Source organism: Sesamum indicum, linkage group LG9 (genome assembly GCF_000512975.1).
Source record: "Sesamum indicum cultivar Zhongzhi No. 13 linkage group LG9, S_indicum_v1.0, whole genome shotgun sequence".
NCBI classification, from domain to species: Eukaryota; Viridiplantae; Streptophyta; class Magnoliopsida; order Lamiales; family Pedaliaceae; genus Sesamum; species Sesamum indicum.
In genome coordinates this window covers 2910077-2930382 of record NC_026153.1, presented here as the reverse complement: position 1 = coordinate 2930382, position 20306 = coordinate 2910077, and the positions used below count along the sequence as shown (strand labels likewise).

The following is a 20306-nucleotide window of genomic DNA, read 5'->3' as shown; positions in this document are numbered from 1 at the left end:
ACTGCTTTAATTCTTGTGGAATTTTGACTATTGGAATTATGTTTTCCTCGATTTCTGACTTTGTTGTAAATGTAAATTAAATAAATATATTATGTTTGTATCCTATACTTATTATATTATATGTTATATAAAAATTACGTATATTTTTTTAGCACAAAATATCTAACTCTTGTATTTCAGTGCACAGATATTTAAAATTAATCATATTCACTGCAATATTCAAAGAGTATTAGCGACAAAAAAATATTAAGTGATGATATTAAAATTTATTACTAAAAATATATGCACTAAGTGACAAAGTTAAAATCGTAATTTTTATAATTTTAATAGCAATAATATTTAAGCACAAGAAATATGAAAAGCACCAACCTATGGTCTATTCACACAAACCATCCCCGTCTTTTGTATAATGACATAAACTACTCCTGACAGCTGAAAAATATGGGTAGTTTGTGTAATTATGCTAATATTTTTAGGAAGTGTGTGTGTTATTTTTCAAAAAAGTAAAGGGAAGTTTGTGTAAGTGATAAAGATATTTTGGTGAGTGTATGTGTGATTATCTTAAAGATAGGGGTATGGTTTGTGTAAACAGACCATAAATCAAGAAATGTGACTGTAATTATCCCTTATAAATAATTAATAACACGGGTGTAGTATCAGTATAATGACAACAAATATTGTTAGGGTAAATATCATTTTTGATCCCTCAAGTATGCCGCTTATCCAAATTTGGCCCCTTATATTTCCTTGTCATCAAATCTAGTTCTTCAAATTTAAAAATTCCATCAACTTTGGTCCTTTCGTTAAAAATCTGTTAATTTTAACAGATTAGTCAAAATAAATTTTATTTATATCTAAATTTTTCCCATTGAGATTTGTGTTACTTGGTTGGTTATACTTTAATTTTTTGTTATCAGGTATATAGAAATTGTAATTATGTCAAAAATGTTTTTTTTTTTTTTATTGACATTGGTTTGAGTAATTAGTGTCTACTTAAGTAGAATATTATGGGTCATTATTAACGACATCATTATACTCAATATTAATCTCAATGCTTTTGTCCTCCGCTCAACCACTCTAATAATCCTAATTATTTGACTGTCACTAATAGTTATCGAGTTTTAGCCCTAAATATTTATTCATTTATGTTAGGTTTAAATCTGTTGGATGTGTGGAGTCTATCTCAATATTACATTTAAATTCAACAACCACGATGTCAGGGATAAAATTATAATTAATTTTATAATAGACTTGACAAGTACTCTAATATAAATAGTTAATGGATGATCTTTTTGTTATTATGGTTCACCCGAAACTATTTTACTAAAAATCGATCTTGAGCAGTAGCGACCTGGAAGAATTATGCAAACCACGTAACTCAAGGAGGTTTGTGTGACAATGGAGGGTAAAAGAGTAAATTTATCAAAAGCATTAGGGTTTTTCTACGGCCATTAGTATCAGGGGAGGTAAGTCTATTAATCACACTCGCAAAAACTATGACAAAAAATCATGGCGTACGTTTATTTATTTCTAGCAATAGCAAATAGCCATTGTTAAATTTGCTATTTTTCTAATATAGCATTAAGAAAACGAACGATGGTATAATATTTTAAAAAAATAAAAAGGCTAATATAATTAACTATATAGTATTCAATAATTCACAAGTATTGACATGAATGGCATGTAACAAATCATAATTATTAACAACATCGATCTAATCCTACTTATTATGAAATCTCAATAGTTTTTCCCTTAGGCCCACAGATCTAATTAACCTTCCTAATTATTTGACTGTGACTACCTAATACTTATTACAAACTTCAACTAATTTAATACTACTCACTAATGTAACTTAGAGAAATTAATAGAATTTCAATCCATAAATAAATGATTTTGAAATATAAGACTTATAATAATCATGAAAATGAAAATTTTATTTAACATAAAGTTTATAAATACGATGAATTTTTAGCTAGCGATGTATAAGTTTGGACAGCTTATAGCATCATTGGCGCACCAATTTTTCACTCTCAAATTCTCAATCATTGTGCGCCTCTCACATCTACCCACTTAATTTCAGAAATTAAAATTAAAAATCTGAAGATATTTCGTGAAATTTAAAAACTATAATTAATTATGTAAAATCATTACCAAAAAATGTGCATATGATTGAGTGATGACCCATTTTCTCAGTTTGATCATCTGAAATAGTTGATGTGGGCTGCATATAAAATATAGTGTATTTATTATTGGCTTGTAAGGCTCTTAATTTTGAGAAATTAATGTATGTGTGTATATATAACTTAATTATTTTATTTATATGTTTGAGGAGGTGGCATTCCTTTTATTCTGTTGCCGCCATTCACCTACTTGGATTGCCAAACAATGAATGAGCGCCGGGCCGGCCCCTGCCCCTGCCCCTGCCCCTCCTCACATTCAATACTTGTATGTTGGACTCATAAATGATAGGAGTTTCTACTATGAATTGACCCCGCCCCCCGCCCTGGAATTTCTATTAATTATAGGATTAATTACATTCTGACCCATCTGAAAATATTTAATTATATTTTTTTATAAAAAAAGTTTTAAAATTACAACTTACGCTCCTTATAAAAATTTTTAATTTATACTTGACTTCTTTCCATTAAGGTTTAGACGAAAAATGTTGATATAAATAAAAAGTTTAAATATTTAATTTTGTCCCTTATTGAACATTATATATCTGGAGTGAGGTTGACATCATTATATTTTTTTCTTTATAAGTACAAAAAAATTATTGCATGGTAATGTTAAATTAAAATTAAAAATTTATGCATTTATTTTTTGCTAATGTCAGCATTTTTTGTCCAAATCCTAGCAAAATGGGTTCAGTTATAACTAGTGAATTTTTGGAGGGGTGTAAGTGTAGTTTCAAAATATTTTTAGAGAAAACTGTAATTTCATATTTTTTAAAGGGTCTAATTATAATTGACCTTTAATTATGTAGCTAATTATTAATGCATCCTGTGATGTAATTAGTGTAAACTTTAAAAGTGGTGAAAATTCAGATAATAAGTGCTATTTTATTTCATTTAAACTTCACTTGAGTTAAAGAAGTTTATGCATGAACTTGGGGTTTTTGTTTTCTTTTAATGTACAAAATCTTAGTCTTTTAATAATGTATGAGGAGTAATTGATAGTAGCAGGTCATGTCTTAGCTTAGTAGTTAAAGATAAAATTGAGGCTTTATGATTAAATTCGAGATCATGGGTTTGAATTCCACTAAATATATAAGTATTGTTCATACTTTATACGAGTGTCTCTAATTTATTCATAATTATATTAATATATTTATTGAATCAAGAGTTATTATAATTTTATGATTTATTATTTTAATATATTAATGTATTGATTGAATAAATAGTGTGAAAAAATAAAATAAAAGGTTACATTTTGGTTCATATTTAAGTAGACGTTTTGCCAAAAGTAAAGGGCATGATTTTACATGTTTCTTTAAAGGTGGTTGAAGGGGCGGTCATCGTAAACGTGACTGTAAGCCCATAACATCAAGAACAAACTGTTCTCCAATAACATAGCAACTCTTTTGAAGGTGTTAGCAAATAATTTCTACTTTTGTTGTAAAAATAAGTCATTTAGAAAATAGAGAGTATTTTTTTTTTTTTAAAAAAAAAGTTGAGATGTTTCGGATAAATGCTTAAATAAAGTGTTCAAAGTACTATTAAGCTTAAAGTTTATTTTTGACTAGAGGCACCTCGTGTCGTTGTGCAAGTGGCTAAAGTTAGATTGGGCATGTGGGACACACTACAAGAAGTGACTCATTAGTCATGAAAAAGTTTGATGTTGAAATCAGCATCAAATTAATTAACAAGTACAATTTTTGTTGTTAATCTACATTTTATAATATACAACAATTTGTTGCAAATTCGTTAGCAAGTAAATTATTATTGCTAAATTTATTAGCAAGTAAATTTCTTCTATTAAATAATGTAAATTAGCAAAGATAATTTTACTTGTTAATTAGCTCAACATTGATTCTTTTCATAGCTATTGAGTCATTTTCTTATAGTGACATCCGACTTATGTGGTTTGATAGGTATGCCACCTAAGCGGCCCCTGAGACTATTTAATTTGGGTATAGCTATGGTTGGACCTTTATCTTGGATGGTGGACCTTGGGCCATCAACTGTCTTGTGGGCTTGAGCATCCTTCGTTCTCGAGTTAGACAACTTAGTCTCTTTGGATTAATTCGATTTTTTGAGGTACCATTTGGTCCCTCTAGTCTAGGAAAAAGGAGCTTTGAGCCTTCTATAAGTGCCAACTTTAGTATCCGAGTCGGGTCATTTTTATTCTGTGACATCATCATAACGCGTGGGTGAGGATTCTTAGAATGTGAGATCACAATTACCAGTAACTTCTTCCTCCACAATTTGAAAAACGGGTGATACTGGTATTGGGTACTCAGTAACAATCCTCTCACCAAAAAAAAAAATCAAATTTTTGTTGAAAGTAAATTAAAAATATTTTTTTTACTTAATAATTTTTTTTAATTTTCAAACACTTTCAATTTTTATTTCAGTTAAATTTATGATTATGCTTATAACTTATTCTTACTATAAAAATAAAAATTTGTTAAAAAAACATCCTAAAAGGATGAATTTAAGACGGAGAAAGGATAAAACATCCAACATACATAAATAAATACTTGGAGAATTCCGATTTAGAGGAAGCGTGAGGTAGGCATGTGCAACCTACCAGTACTACATCAACCAATGAACACAGCCGCATGTGCCACGCGACACGGACCTCACGCCAATTGTCAAACCAAGAGAGACTTTTATAGTATCAGCTTCTCAAGCTTCACGGCCCCCTACACGTGTCACTACACGAGCGGCTCCCACATGACGGACACCTACTTACCATGTGCCCGCCGCGCAACCGGACAAGATTTTTGTATTTTTGGCCTGCCTTTTTGTTCACTTCTACATTCTGAAACCCAATTAATACACTTGTACCAATATTTTCTCCTTTACAGTACACACACGCACACGAACACACACACACACATGTGTATGTGTGTGTTTGGCTATTATGACCCATGATTAAAGCCATATGAGTGCTTGGATTAAGATGGATTCTTTCATGATGATGTAGAACGAAGGGTCATGATTTTGTTCTACATACGCTTGAGGTCCTTGGGCTTGTGTGAATTTCTTTTTTTTTTTTTTATCCCTAGTAAAATGATTGTATTAATTATTATGTTAGATATATCAATAGACAATAAGTAATTAATAATAAAATAATTATTACATTAGAAATATCACTCTTCAATAAGTGACTAATAGAAAAAATCAGTCATCATTACTAACTACTTCAAAAATATGAGTTATTCTTTGTATTACAAACAAGTAATTACACTATTTTCTTCTAAAATTTAACACATAAATTCTCTTTGATTTAAAAAATTATATATAATAATCATTGTGTATTTCCACCCAACAAATAGATCTTTTCATTGGTCAAAATTCATGAAATTTGCAGATATTAAAAGAAAATATTTTGTTGTACCAACTTTTAAATACTCAAATTTACCATTTAATTCAATTCTTTAATTTTCTTAAATAAATGAACATTTTTTTAATAATCTTTCAATTATATATTTTTTCTTTCAACCTTCTACTTCATGTTTCTTTTTCTCACAAACTTTGATACTTTTAATAAACCAACAATTTGCTTCAAAAAATAGAAATAAATAAATCAATAATTATAATTTATTTTTTTCCTCTCACCCCACTCCACATTTGTTTTTCTCTTACGAATTTTTTTCTTTCTCATCCCCTTACACATGATTGTTTCTTTTCATAATTTTTTTTTATCTCACATCACAGCTTTTTTTATATGCTCGCACGAATCAGTGCTACGATAATCAGTATTAATAAATTTGAACGATAATTTTAAATTTTTTACCAAATAAGTTATAATAAGGTTGAAAGTCATAATCATTTGGACAGAAGACTACACGAAACAAACAAGTCAAAAACTTCAACAACAATCTTGTCTCATCTATCAAACTTCAAAAAAAAAAAAAAAAAAAGAAAGAAAGAAAGAAAGAAAAGCTTGTCTCTGGATAATAATGCAAAGACGAGAAGTGGAGACTGCAATTGCTGCTGCATTTGAGGCAGATAAATTGAAGCAACTAAGTTTGTTACCTACATAGAGTTGCTGCAGTCACATCCAACCCCAACATCAATATGTATTATCCGCCCATTGTCTTTTTATTTTATTTATTTTACAATTAATTAATGATAATATAAAATTACATAAATGTATATATCTATCGACTTTTTCAAAGTCATGCATGATATCACTATTTATGATTCGCAATTCATCTATTTTTGTTCGACTCTGTGATTAATTGAGCTTAGAATGCGAATACAATTCTTTGTTTGTATTTTTTTAATTTATTTTCCAATTATTAGTTTTAGGCTTATGTTTCACAAATTATAAAAGTTATAATTTGTAGTTTTTTATTCCACTGCAATTATTCTTTATCTAACTACTCATTATGTTATTAAATAATTCTTTAAGTTCTTCATCAATTAACCTTAAGAAGTTTGAGAATTTAGTTACTATTTGTATTTGCACAATCAATTATGAAATTGAGAATTGAAACCGCATTAATTAAATTTTCAATTCAATTTTTGTATTCTTGTAAATTACAAGAAATTATTAGTGATAATTTGATATTGACATTTTCTTGGGATATTTACATTTACATCTCTTGATTTATGATTTGTTTACACAAATAATTCTTTTATCTTTTAGATAACTATACATATATCCTAAAAAACGTCAATATCGTTACACCAATTATCCCTACTTTTTTACTATTATAAATAATATTTATAATTATATAAAAATATAAATAATTTATATAAATAAATCATAAAAAAAAAGTGTGCATGTACATAGCCTATTTTCTTGAAGTGAGTTCCATAAAAATATTGGATTAGTTGGACCCCTAAAATGAGACGGGGAAGGTAGTAGGTTTCTTAAAAAGTTGCCAAATAGAAACACGGTTTTGAATTATGGTTGGAGGAAAAAGCACATGATTAGGTCGACAGGTAAAGTCGTTACCGGTTGGGAACTTTAAGAAGGGAAAATGTAGTAAAGTGGTATCTACTTTTGCGGACCGTTGCTTCGGTGCTCTCAAAGGATCTTTAAAGCTGTGGATGCCCCTATATATGCTATTAGCCATTAGGCCCCCCCTAAGTCCCCTAACCCACTTCTCATTTACCAAAACCTTATTCACAACAATAAACTATAAACATAATCTAAGTAAACATCCATGTGGTAGTATAATAAGTTTGGATCTATACTTTTATTACATCATGATTTAGACTCTCACTGTGTTTTATTTATCTGTGAAATATCGATTGATAATAATAATTTTTTGCTGAATAAAAAATAATAATAATTCGACCTCCTGATATAAAAAAATCTCACTATCTTCTGCATTAGAGTTTCGCGTTGCTCTTCTTTTATTCGAATTAGTTTTCTGTCCTATTATTATTTTTCTACTTTTGTTTCATTTTATCTGCTATAATCATTATTAGTTTTTACTTCATTAACACTTTGTACACATCATATTAATTATTATTATATTTTTATCTCACATTATAATCACATATATACTTAAAACAAATCTCAGGAGAACAAACTCATTCTATTTCATTTTTCATCATTAAAATGCGATGAGATAAAAATCAAATAAAATCACAAGCAATCACAGCCTAAATGTCTACGTCCAGAAATATTTTAGGATCAACGGGCTCTAGAGTTTTTTCGTGATTGTAATTATTCTTTATTGTTATAAAATTACAAATATCCACATTGAATTAACAATCATCTAACAAATACCCCTTTCAATAACTCATTATAAGGGAGTATTTATTACGATTATTAATTTTTTAAAAAAAAATATAATTTTTCAAACAACGAGCATGTATATATTATTATAACAAATAACTCATCATAATTCACCCAAATATTTATTTTACAACCCCCCCCCCCCCAGAAAATAGGGGGTAAACTAATCAGGTAGGCGGCACCTGCAGTCCGAACCCAGTCAGAGTGCCTTAACATATATATGCCAACAAATAAAAATAATTATCAGAATAAGAGCCCTATTTGTAACAAGTTTTCGCGTCTATTTTAAAATAATTATTTGTGGGAATAACAACTACTGTGTGTGCATGTGTTGTGCTCCATCAACAGTTACATTTAGTAGTGAGAGAAATACCTTAAAAAAAACAAAACAGAACAGAACTCTGTAGAGAGAGAAAGCAGCTACATACATTGTACATGAGGAGATGGGAATTAGTTTAAGAATGGTAGGGGTTTTTGTCTTGATATGAAGATAGATTATGGTGCGTATTATTACTTTTATAAATTCATGTACGCAGCTTTGTCTTTTTCTTGTGTATAAAAACCTGAGGTGCATTAAGAAATGAAGACTATTTGGCAGTATATAGGTAGCTAATTCAGGTGCATGGAACAATCGTGCAACAACACAACTAATAATCATGACATAATACCACAACTAAAATTCTATATTTCCATTTCTTTTTCAATTATTGTTAGATCAGTTATTATATTAAGATCTAAATAAAATACTTGTAAATTAAAAAAAGAATAAAAAACACAACCTTGCTCAGAAATTGTGATTTATGACACGATAATACCAATATTTAAAATACCAATTATATACTTGAATATAATGTAATTACTTATTTATTTTAAATGGTATTTTAGTTGTCAGTCTACGGGTCTGCATGCTTATCCTTTCACTTTCATCCTACCATCATCTTTTGCCCCACTTTTAATTATAAGTTAGCTTTTAATTGGCTACCATATTTATCTCCCTACTTCCATGCCATATTCATCACTTCTGTAGTGTCTATTTGATTGTATATATATGTGTAAGTATTGTGCGTTACGATCAGTAGTACTTTATGGAAAAAGCTGAATATATATCTCCTGCATCAAGTGTCCATGTTGCTTTTTTACCAAAATCATAGAATCCTGTTGTCTATTTTTTTCACAACTCATTAATATTTTTGGGTTAAATGTAATTTACTCATTTCACATATCACAAGGGTATAAATTGCATTTTTTCCTAATATTTTTATAAATAAAACTTTGTAGCATTTAACCCCTTCAAATATAATACAATTATTAGATAAGTTACATGACCATCTTATCTAAAAGATCAAAATATTACATAGGACAACCATTTAATATTAATATATTAACAGAACGCCTCTCACGTGTAAATTCTGCACGCACGAGAAACTTTTTTTTTTTTTGTTATAAATAAATGATATTAAAATTCGACCTCAAAACTTTTTATTTAATTTTTTATACTATATTAAACGAACACCCCATCTAATTAAGTGGGTGAGAGTATGAGGGGGTAAGACAAATGAAACGCCGTAGTATCGTTTGTTAGAGTATTAAAAATGGGGGGTTTGAAATCTAAGGAAGCGGGCTGTCGGGGGGAGGAAATTAAAAAATTGCAGTTTATCCATTGCCAATACCTCATCCACGTTCATCTTTTCTTGTCACCCTTTACACTTCTTTTTTCCTTCTTTTCGTCTTTTCTACGTATATATATCCAAAGTATTATAATAATCTGTACAAGTCGGAATTTCTTTTGGCTTTGGGATCAGAACAGTACATTCATATCCTAGGCCAATGAGATAGTGACAAGTGTTAGTATTAATAAGTGCATTTTTTGGAAAATTTAAAAATATTTTTTTTAAAAAAAATAAATAAAATTGAAGCATAAATGCGATGAATTTCTTACTCAGTTCGATCATTTAAAATCCAATTACATGGTTGAGCTTCTTCCCATTTTTATTAGAATTACAAAAACGACAAATTTTAAAAGGGTTTTTTTTTTCTTTTTTATTTTTTTGTCACCCAAAATCCCAAGATAAATAGATTTATCTAAAAGTACATTATATGAATTTATCTTAAACCATTTAAGTACGTTTTGTTGTTACTAAACATAATTACCGACCAAAGCTCTGTCCAATTGCACCATTTCTACAGAGGGAAGAAAAATTTATGTTGAAAATATATTTATCTTATCAGAAAATGCACTGCAGAAAAAGAGAATGTTAGCAACAAATATTAAGCAGTATAGTAATTTTCATTAATTATATGTATTACAGGACAAAATTTTTTATTTTATCATTACAATGATATTCATAATTTTAATAATGATAATATTTAAATAACAGTTGTCAATAGGTATATTCAGTGATTAAAATAAAAATGTGGCACAATTATGACACATACATGTATAATTATGACAATGTAGTTTCCAAAACAAATGTAATTATCAGCATATTTATTTTGTATTAAGTTGTCACTATATAAATATATGTATTATTAATTTCTATAGTGACAATTTAATGCAGAATTCTTGTGTCGATAATAATTATATATCACAAGAACTGAATTACCGCCACTTAAAGTATGTCTATTAAAAATTTCACTTATTATTTTATCACTATGATATTTTCTTTTATTGTAGAACATTATAAATAATTATAGGCCAATCAAAAGCTGGAAAAAGGCGTAGCGGTGGAATATTAACGTCCCTAAGTTATTCTACTTTAATAATAATAATTATAGTTATCATTTAGAAACTTGTTTAAAGTGTGAAAACCACATATGTTCAAATATGAAATCATTAAGAAAATAATCATGATTATTTTTTTTAATTATTAAAGATGATCATTGAGAGCTTAAAGTTGTCAATGTGGGTAATTTTTCTTTGCTATGACAACACCATAATTATAATTATAATTATAATTGTGACGATTTTAAAAGCAGTTTGCCAGTTGTATAAAAATATGGATGGGAAGAATATAGAAAGCAAGAAACCCTACAAGTCAACTAGAAGAGGCTCTTTTTTCAGTTTTCTTGGGCAGTTCATGAAGCAATATATATCTTACTTTGTTTTCAAATTCCAAGGATTATCATTTATATATATATATATATATATAAGTTTTCATGTTTTTTTTTTTAAGAAGAACAAATAATTTTAGTGACGATCTGATAATTATAATAAGTTTTCATGTTTTTTTTTTTAAGAAGAACAAATAATTTTAGTGACGATCTGATAATTATAGTGCTGTTTATATGTATTAAATGACAAAACTTTTTATTTTATTATAGTAATTATTTTTTTTACATTGCAAATTAAAAGAATTGATTATTCCGTGCACTATTAAACAATACGTCTTAAAATTTATAGCGAAATAATGCTATCTACCACGATTAGACAAAATTAATGCTAAAACTTATTTAATTATTGTTAATCAATATTTATTATAATTTTACCTGAGGCTGAAATATTTAGCCCAGTTTGTAGCAAATATTTTGGCTTCATTTATATAAACAACAGCTAATAGCATTGCACAACTATGATTAATTAGTATCCACCATGATTTTTTACTTTAACTATGGTAATTAACTATTAAAAAAATTATATTTCTTCTAGTGGTAATCTTAGTGGTAGAATACAAGAATTTTGTAAATGTTGTTATTGCTGATAATTAGTAACAAAAATATTTTATATAAAGTTGTCATTATAAATAATTAGTAATATATACAATGATAAATTAATGATAATAAATATGATTTTTGTTATAATTATGTTGTTGTGATATATTTGTCACCAATTATTAATAATGACAATTTGACAATAACTCTCGTTACTATTTGTTTGAAAATTGAATAATGAGAAAGCAAAACTTTTTATTACCTAAAACGTATCGTTAGTGACAAACTTAATATTTTATTGCTAATGTTATCTTTTTCTTGCAGTGAAATATTTCCATCGAATAATCTTATGATATTGTTTTCGAAAAATACTTTTAGTTGAATAAAAAAAATTAAAGTAAATTAAATATAAGTTTGTTTTTTTATTTAATATGTCAAATTAATTACATCGATCAATTCTACAATAAGTCAAATTATTTTTATTTTAATCGGAAACGTAAAAAAATAAATAAATAATTACGAATGACTAAATATAGTGTAAGAAAACCTATGTAGATTTAACCTCCATAAACCAAAGGAATGCAACCCCATTAACGTAACTCACTCTTGAACTAATTGACAACGGCTAATGATGCGTTAATGCTATTAATTACTCCATAATTTGACCTTAATGAGCATCCCAAGTCGGTTTATGCCTTATATGTACTAATAATAATAAGTGGTAATTTGTATGGTAAGTGTGCGCAGTTCCTTAAAATTATTAAAATAAAATATTTATAAATAATTCTATTATTCTATAAAATAAAATTTGATAGAAGAAGTTATGTAGAAATAGAAAAAAATGCATGAAAGAAAAAATTTGATACAAATAATTAAATTTTAATCACGGCTGTTGAATATTTATCATGGTTTCAACTTTCAACTATACATAACAAAAATATATATTTATTATAAGTTTTACTTGTGACTAACATTTAGATCTCACTTACAACAATAACGACTAATAAGAATTACGCAATTATTAAATTTATAAGACTTTTTTACTTCTAATCATAGTAATAGCATTATTAATAATTCTAGTCCGAAAAATAGGTGAGGCCCCTCTTCCTTAAAGAGTACAGATTATGAATTTCTATCTTGTCTTTGTAAGGGACAAAAGAAATTCTAGAAATAGTTAAACAACTGTCCAAAAATAAGTCCACAAGAAAGTTTGACTGACAACAAATATATATATATATATATATATAGAAGCATCAGAAAATTAGCCAATGTGCCCAAAATTATAATAAGGAAACTTAATTGGACGGTGCCGAATATATATTCTCCATTTAATTTCGACGGTCCAATAAATTATCTTCATGCCAAAAAAAAATGCAATTTAATTATTTAAAATGTCCCAAAAATGTAATAATAGTTCAAATAAAATAACTTTTTAATGAAAGAAAGGGTTATTATACAGTGGATCAGATCCTCGTACTCGATCAATTTCGTGTCATTAAATTTTACAAGGGTATTTATGAAAGAAAAGATAAATTAAAACAATTATGTGATGGTGATTTCTCATGGGCTGCCGTCATAAAAATAACTAAATAAATAAATTATTTTCTACATTATAAATGATCAGAATTTTAAGATCATGACATGCAAATCAATACTTTTTATTACGGACAGATAAAATTCATGCAAAAATGTAAATATTAACCAAGGTTAATGAACATTTGTCATGATTGTAGCTAAAGCTAATGATCTGACCTTATTTGAAGAAATAATAACTAATATTTGTTGTGCAATTATAATTAACTAATATTTCTCATGATTTTTTAAGTCTGATTAGGATAATTAATCATAACAGAAAAATTCTATTTTTTTTTTCTGTATACGTCATTTAATTCAATGACAGTAAAACGCTGGATCCATTGAAAATATTTCAAATGTCAAGTAGTAGTTAAAATCATATAATTTCAATGAAGAAGTGTTATCCAAAAACAAAATAATTGTATTACACTCAATTCACTGCTGACTGTTAAACATTTTTAACCACGCTGTCGGCACAGAATTTACCATAGAGAGTGAGAGTCCAGTTTTCCAGCGTTAAAAAGAAAGGGAAAAGGGAAAGGGGAATAGGGAGAAAGAAAGAAAAAGGTAGAAAAGTTGGGAGTCTAATGAGATGAACATCAATTGCTGCTTACCTTTTTTAACTAACAAAACCGCGTAATCATCAACTTCTTTTTTACATTAGAGACCACTATAGATTTGCTATTATTAAGAGAAATGATTAAGGAAAATATACCTGGATTCAGCCATTGACTACGAGAGAGAGAGAGAGAGGGGAGCATAAAGACATCATTTGTCTGAGGATTTTCTTTCAGTATATTACATATACATATAGTAAGAGAAAAACAAGTTCCTTAAACAGTGGAATTTGCAAATTTTTTCATGACAAGGAAGTGAGTAATGGGTCCCATTTTTTTAGTTGGAAGGTTTTCTAGATTCCTTTTATGTTTTTCTTTTTCTTTTTTTCCTTCTTTTCCCGTTTGACTGAGAATTGAATGGGCTTTTTTTTTTGTTTTAATTATTTTATGTAAGCTTACTGATTTCTTGATTTGTTGTCTCTTTATTGATCTTTCCACTCTATATATAAGCTTCAAACTCTTCTTTCCCAAAATCCCTTTCTCCCAAAGATAAATTCTGACTTGACCCCCTTTTCAAGAAGAAATTCTTTTGAGCTTCATACCAAGAATGGGGGAGATGGCTTCTTTGTGGGGTTATGAAGAGGTGTGAACCCTTTTCTTGATTATATTATACAACATTTCTCACTTCCACACCAAATGTTTTTCCTTGGGTTTTTGTCAAATGTTGCATTTTAAGCTTCATCAACTTGATTTGCTGTTCTTTTCTTGTTCCGTTTCTCAGTGTTTGAGACTGTTTCTTGTTTGGTAAAATGGGCAATTTTTCCTCCATGGATTAGCACTTTCTACTGCATTAGGTGGTTCTCCTGATTTTGAAATAAATATCAATGACTTCAGGGGGAAAAAAAGAAAAAGAAAAGAGAGAGAGAAAAATCATCACCTGAAGATGGAAACTTGATTGTTTATTTCTTAGGCTAGGCATCCTATGTTTCATCATTTTGACTGAAATGCCTTATGATTTCAAATGGCCCATGATGTGGATTCACTGTTTCTCCTAACTTTGAATTTGGAGTGATTCACAGTGTCACACAAGTTAGTTTTTTGCTAACAGTGAAGCAAGTATGAGTAGGTGGGTGTATCAAAATTTAGTAGCCGCTGATTCTGATTTAAGTCAGTAAATTTTGGTGCTAAATATTTTAAGATTTTCATGTATGTGACTCTGATGCTTGTGTTTCTGTTGAACTTTGTTTTTTTAGAGCTAGAGATTTTGTTTCACTGATTTGTTTTGGTGATTTGTTATCAGAATCATGAAATGGAGCAACTTGGCCAGAAGCTTCTGTTCACCACTCTTGAGCTGGAGAAGCTAAAAGCTGAAGCTATGGAGGAAGTGAGAAAGAACAAGGAGTATGTCAAGCAGTTAATCCACCTGCTGAAGTATGCTATCCAAGAAAGAGATGAAGCTAGAAACCAGCTTCACAAGCTGCTCAACAAGACCATGACTCTGACCACAACTGCTGAGAATTTCTCAGCCGTTCCCCTGTTTCAGGCTGATAGCCCTCTTCTGAAACCTGCAAAAGCAAATTCAAGCATAACCGAATCTAATAGTCTCTCAGAGACGTACAACTACCACTCTCACGGCTCGTCTCCTGTTGAGTCCCTTTTTGATGCAGTTTCGTCTCCTGAATTCTCGAACATGAACTTGGTTGCTAGCCAGCCTTTGGTTCAAGATTCTGTAGTGGTGCCGAAAGTTGATCAGGGCTCGTTGATTATAGACAATCTTGTGAAGGGGAGAGCTTTGCCTCAGAAAGGGAAGTTGCTGCAGTCTGTACTTCAAGCTGGGCCGTTGCTTCAGACCCTTCTTCTGGCCGGTCCGCTTCCTAGGTGGCGAAATCCACCACAATTTCAGCCTTTTCAGATTCCTCCTGTTTCGATCAAAGGTTGTGAGACTGATGCTTTTTCTCAAAAACCAGCATCTAATGTGGGACAATTGGCTTCAAGATCCATGAACTCACAGCCTTATGCTCAGATGTCTTGTGGGACGGCCCAAGTTCAGGCAGCACCTATGTTGAATTATGCTAATTTGGCATCTGGGACTTGTCCGAGCAACGTTTCACTGATATCCTCTGGGATGAATACCACTGGTTATGCCCCTTTGGTCAAGAGACAAAGGTTCAGTTGATACGACGATCCTGAGTCCTTCAAATTTTTGTACAAATAGAAGGTGGGGAGTGGTGTAAATGGCAAATATTGGTTTTAATCTTAAGCAACTTGATTTTTTCGATTTTTATCAAATGCAATTTCTCTTAGTTTCATATTATTTCCATAATAACGTATTCACGGTTCACTTTATTGATCAGAAGCAAAATTTGCATTGAACTGTATCCGATTACCTGCTCCTCGGAGGTTAAGAAATAATCCTAGAATAAAGAAACTGAGGTTCTTAAAGTGTATAATGTTCTTTATTGTCTTTTATCTAAAATTGTCCGGTGCAACATACTCTGATAGTATAATGGAAATGACAAAAAAGGATCTTAAAAGACCTGATTTGGTGACAGATCTCAAGAAAGAGAAAGTTGTGATGCTCTTTGTAAACTCCATTTTCTTGCTATTGCCAATGTCGTTGAAAATGGATGGGCTTATTACATAAGGACAGAAGCTTCATATGAAAAATACAGAATGTCAGTTTCTAAAGATATGCAAGGTTTCTTAGGTATTGTCACCAGTATTCTTGTTTTAGCTTAATCATTGTAGTCATCTGCCCAACAAAAAGCAATGACTGTCCAAGAATATTAGCAAGGGATGTCTGAAAGGCAGGTCTTTTTTCAGCCTGGTTCTGTAAGGCCATATACTTCATTAGAAAGCAGTTAAATAGCATGCCTCCACCACCGTCGGCCTCTCCCAGTACCGATCCTTCAAAGTGGGATCCTCGGGTTATTGGCTTGGTTGGTCTTATTTGCAGCATCTTCCTATTATTTAGTTACTACAAGATTATCGAGAGAAATTGTGACACGTTTCGTGGGATAACTCTATCCCGTAATCCAGAGCAAAGGAGGCGCATAAACGAGCATCTTGAAGAACTCTCTTCACAGTTACGGAGTAGGGGATTGGATTCTTACGTTATGCACTCGCTTCCTGTCACGCAGATTAAGAAACACAAAGACAGAGAATCACATCCAGATGATGCAGAATGCGCAGTTTGCTTGGGTGAATTTGAAGAAGGAGAATGGGTGAAACATCTGCCTCATTGCTCTCATGTGTTCCACGTTTCGTGTATTGATACTTGGTTTCAGACTCATTCAAGCTGCCCCCTCTGTCGGTCTTATGTTTTTGGCATTAATTCGTCCCAAGAATCGTCAGTGGCCATGCGCTTGCCTCTGGAGACTCTTAATCGGGAAGACTACCATCGACAAAGATCAGAGCGGTACCAAGTTGTGCCATCCCAAGTACTGCAAAATTCTTCTGAAACAACTGCTACAGAAGTAACCATTGATTTTAGGCAATAACAGCAATCGTTCATATGTTTTGAGCTCAGGAGGTAAACCCACGGAGGACAGATTATGGTTATTCAACAACTTCTCTAAATTTTAAATGCCTGAACAAGATTATGTAAATTTTTTCTGATCTCGTACCGTTTTCCAGGATAGTGTCTCCATAAGATTTATACACGTGCTAGCAACAGAGGCACTACTCTAAGGATTATCTATTTCGTAAAATGTTCGATTATCTCCTCAAGTACTAGGAATACATTGCATATCAATGAGAAAACATCAAACTTTGGTCTGGAATCTGGATGGTTGGTGCTTTAAATTATTTTCATTACTTTCTTTACATTGCAACGACAGTTTTAATAGAATGATGTTTCATACGGTGTGAGAATAAGGCAAACTTGGACACGATGTAATTCAAAAACAATGCAAAGGGACTTAAACTCTGAACCCCCTTGGTAATTATCTCTATACATAATGATCTAAAGGTCAAGGAAATCCCTTCAGCTCGTGCTTTTTCCCTCAGACGACCCCTGTTTATCTGTACTTGGTTTGGTCAATTGAGTGTACTGTTCTTGTAGGTCAGATCCATATACATGGCCCATTTTTATCCGTTTTGTTTCCAGATAGCGCTTGTTGTCCTCTGTGATAGGTGTTAGCACAGGGACACGTCCAACAACTGCCAATCCATAGCCTTTTAGACCGGTAAATTTGGCGGGATTGTTAGTCATCAGGCGCATAGTGTGAACTCCAATGTCATGTAGTATCTGTTGAAACAGAGAAAAAGTCATTTTGATCAAGATTAGAAGAATTTTAAGCCTGAATGATCCTGAAACTACTCTGGTAAGAGTTTATTGACAAACCTGGGCTCCAATCCCGTATTCACGTGCATCAGCAGCGAAACCGAGCTCAAGATTTGCTTCTACTGTGTCATGGCCTTCGTCTTGCAGATTATATGCCTGAAGTTTGTGTCCAAGGCCAATTCCACGCCCTTCATGCCCTCTAAGGTACACGACAACACCTCTACCAGCTTGCTCAATTAGCTGCATTGCCAAATCTAACTGATTGCCACAGTCGCATCGTCTTGATCCAAATATGTCACCTGTTAAACACTCTGAGTGGACCCTTACTAGAACATCTTGTCCATTCCCAATGTCTCCCTGCAGGTACAAGTACACAACACACTGATAACGATGATTTTCAAGAACAAGATGTTAGCAATTCTTTTTATCGTTTTACCTTCACAATGGCTATATGCTCCATTCCGTCAAGTTTTGAACGATAACAATGTGCGTGAAACAAACCCCATTTAGTTGGCAAACGTGAAATTGCAGTTCTTTCCACCAGTTTTTCCCTCTTTCTCCTATACCTAAAAGCAAAAATATTTTGTGATCGAGGTTAGTCATGCTGCTCTCACTATGCATAGAATTCAGCCTAGTGTGCTAGTAGTACCATTTTGAGGTGATCTGTTAAGGTGATGCATCCGTTATATACGAGTATGATACCATGTGATATTCAACAATGAGTTCCATTTGAACTCGACGTGCATTTTCAGCATATCCTAATTCAAAGTTCTCAGCATTTCATATTCCTATAATGTGCTTAAGGAAACGATTTCTCTCAAAGTCAAATACTTTAGACTTTGTACTTACCTTATGAGATCAGTGATCAAAACTATTGGAATACTGTGATCTGAGGCCAACTTTTTTAACTCCGCCAAGGAGGCCATAGAAACGTCTTCTGTGTCAACTACAGCTGAGAGAACTGAGACGGGCTGTAAACCAGCTAGTGTTACCAAATCAACAGAAGCCTCAGTGTGGCCAACTCTACGTAAAACACCCCCATTTCTATACTTTAGTGGGAATACATGGCCTGGCCTTCTGAAATCTTCGGGCCTAGATTGAGGAGATGAGAGTGCCCGGACGGTTTTTGCCCTATCAGAAGCTGATACACCAGTAGACGTTCCAACTTTAACATCCTAATCAAGAAAGAAAAAGCTCGAGACAATCAAAACTATTCTAACATAAAAGTTTTTTACATTGAACTTAAAGTTCAGTGCAAATCCAAGTATGCTTGGGATTTCAACAGGCAAGTTGTTGATGAATACATTAGGAATCTGCTCATTTAGGTTGCATAATTTCAAGACAGAACACCAACTTTTCTTTCTCAATCCAAACTTGAAACTTAAGAATGATGGGAGTGTCATTTTTTCGCACACGAGCAGGAAAAACACGATGATGGAACAGTATTTCAACATCAGGAACGCATATTTGGAAAAATAAGCATTCACTTTACCACTGTGATAGTGAACGAAGGAGCAGAAGAATCATCTTCTTTGTCAGGAGACATCAAAGGGAGCTTTAGCCTCTCGAGATCCTCTCCTTTCATGCCAACTGAAACTATACCTGATCCATGCTTAACCATGAACGCAATAGCCTTTGAACTCACGTGCGATGCTGCCATCACAAGGTTTCCTTCAATATTCCCAGTTTCATCATCATCTACAACTATCACAAACTTAAACAATTCCGGAGCAATTTAATCAGCACAAGACTAATAATCAAAAATCAAACCGTCACACAAAAAAACAAACTCAAAAGACTTTCTGTGAAGATATTCAACCTTCTCTTGGCGCAATGCTGTAAGTGCTTGCTCAATGGAAGAGTATCCAGGAGACGGGCAGTCAGGATCCCCTTCGGCATCACTAACGAAGAAATCAATGGTTTCTTGAGTTATTTCTGCTTCCAGCGTTCCAAAGGGAGCAGGGGAAGAAGATTCATCACTCAAGGCATCAAACAGTGAGCCATTCAAGTTCTCCTTTGTGAATGAGTCCTCATCAGATATGTTCCTTGATGATCCCACAGCCCAGCAAGTTGTGAGCTTCCATGTCCTCTTTCCAGTTTTACAAGGAGAAATTGCTGAATTCTGAGTGAAACATGAGGATTTTGAGTTGACGAAAATGTGAGGAAACAGTGATTGCTGAAAGACAGTGCTTTGATCCATTGGCCTGGAAAGATAGTGTTTCATTTCTGTTTCTTTTATTTCTGCAATGGAATTTGGGAAACTGGTTGTTGTTTTCTTGTTGTGTTGCTTGAATGTGAAGGACAGCAGCAGCCAT

At 31.5% G+C, this 20306-nt stretch overlaps 3 protein-coding genes across 5 annotated transcripts; 2 read left to right on the top strand and 1 right to left on the bottom strand.

Moving 5' to 3' along the window:
- Positions 14197-16097, top strand: LOC105170379. Of its 3 annotated transcripts, none has more exons than XM_011091116.2 (2): positions 14197-14349; positions 15007-16097. In XM_011091116.2, exons 1-2 carry the CDS (start codon positions 14314-14316, stop codon positions 15880-15882), a joined length of 912 nt encoding a protein of 303 aa, XP_011089418.1. In that variant the 5' UTR covers positions 14197-14313; the 3' UTR covers positions 15883-16097. The 3 variants fall into 3 exon arrangements, with proteins under 3 accessions (XP_011089418.1, XP_020552553.1, XP_020552552.1); XM_020696894.1 differs by lacking the exon at positions 14197-14349 and adding an exon at positions 14379-14832; XM_020696893.1 differs by lacking the exon at positions 14197-14349 and adding an exon at positions 14843-14912.
- On the top strand, positions 16354-17481 carry LOC105170833 (RING-H2 finger protein ATL52-like). Its single transcript, XM_011091753.2, has one exon. It carries the CDS (start codon positions 16577-16579, stop codon positions 17204-17206), a length of 630 nt encoding a protein of 209 aa, XP_011090055.1. The 5' UTR covers positions 16354-16576; the 3' UTR covers positions 17207-17481.
- Positions 17478-20306, bottom strand: LOC105170832 (monofunctional riboflavin biosynthesis protein RIBA 3, chloroplastic). Its single transcript, XM_011091752.2, has 6 exons — positions 19811-20306; positions 19484-19705; positions 18841-19166; positions 18428-18557; positions 18052-18348; positions 17478-17955 (listed from the first exon to the last, which is right to left on the bottom strand). Exons 1-6 carry the CDS (start codon positions 20213-20215, stop codon positions 17692-17694), a joined length of 1644 nt encoding a protein of 547 aa, XP_011090054.2. The 5' UTR covers positions 20216-20306; the 3' UTR covers positions 17478-17691.

Bases quoted from the DNA above. Each gene is read 5' to 3' on its own strand.
- LOC105170833 (XM_011091753.2), top strand. From the start codon at position 16,577: ATGCCTCCACCACCGTCGGCCTCTCCCAGTACCGATCCTTCAAAGTGG.
- LOC105170379 (XM_011091116.2), top strand. From the start codon at position 14,314: ATGGGGGAGATGGCTTCTTTGTGGGGTTATGAAGAG. The intron at 14,350-15,006 runs GTGTGAACCCTT...ATTTGTTATCAG, and splicing joins CTTTGTGGGGTTATGAAGAG to AATCATGAAATGGAGCAACT.
- LOC105170832 (XM_011091752.2), bottom strand. From the start codon at position 20,215: ATGAAACACTATCTTTCCAGGCCAATGGATCAAAGCACTGTCTTTCAG. The intron at 19,167-19,483 runs GTAAAGTGAATG...TTTCTTGATTAG, and splicing joins CTTCGTTCACTATCACAGTG to GATGTTAAAGTTGGAACGTC. The intron at 18,558-18,840 runs GTAAGTACAAAG...TTTTGCTTTTAG, and splicing joins TTGATCACTGATCTCATAAG to GTATAGGAGAAAGAGGGAAA.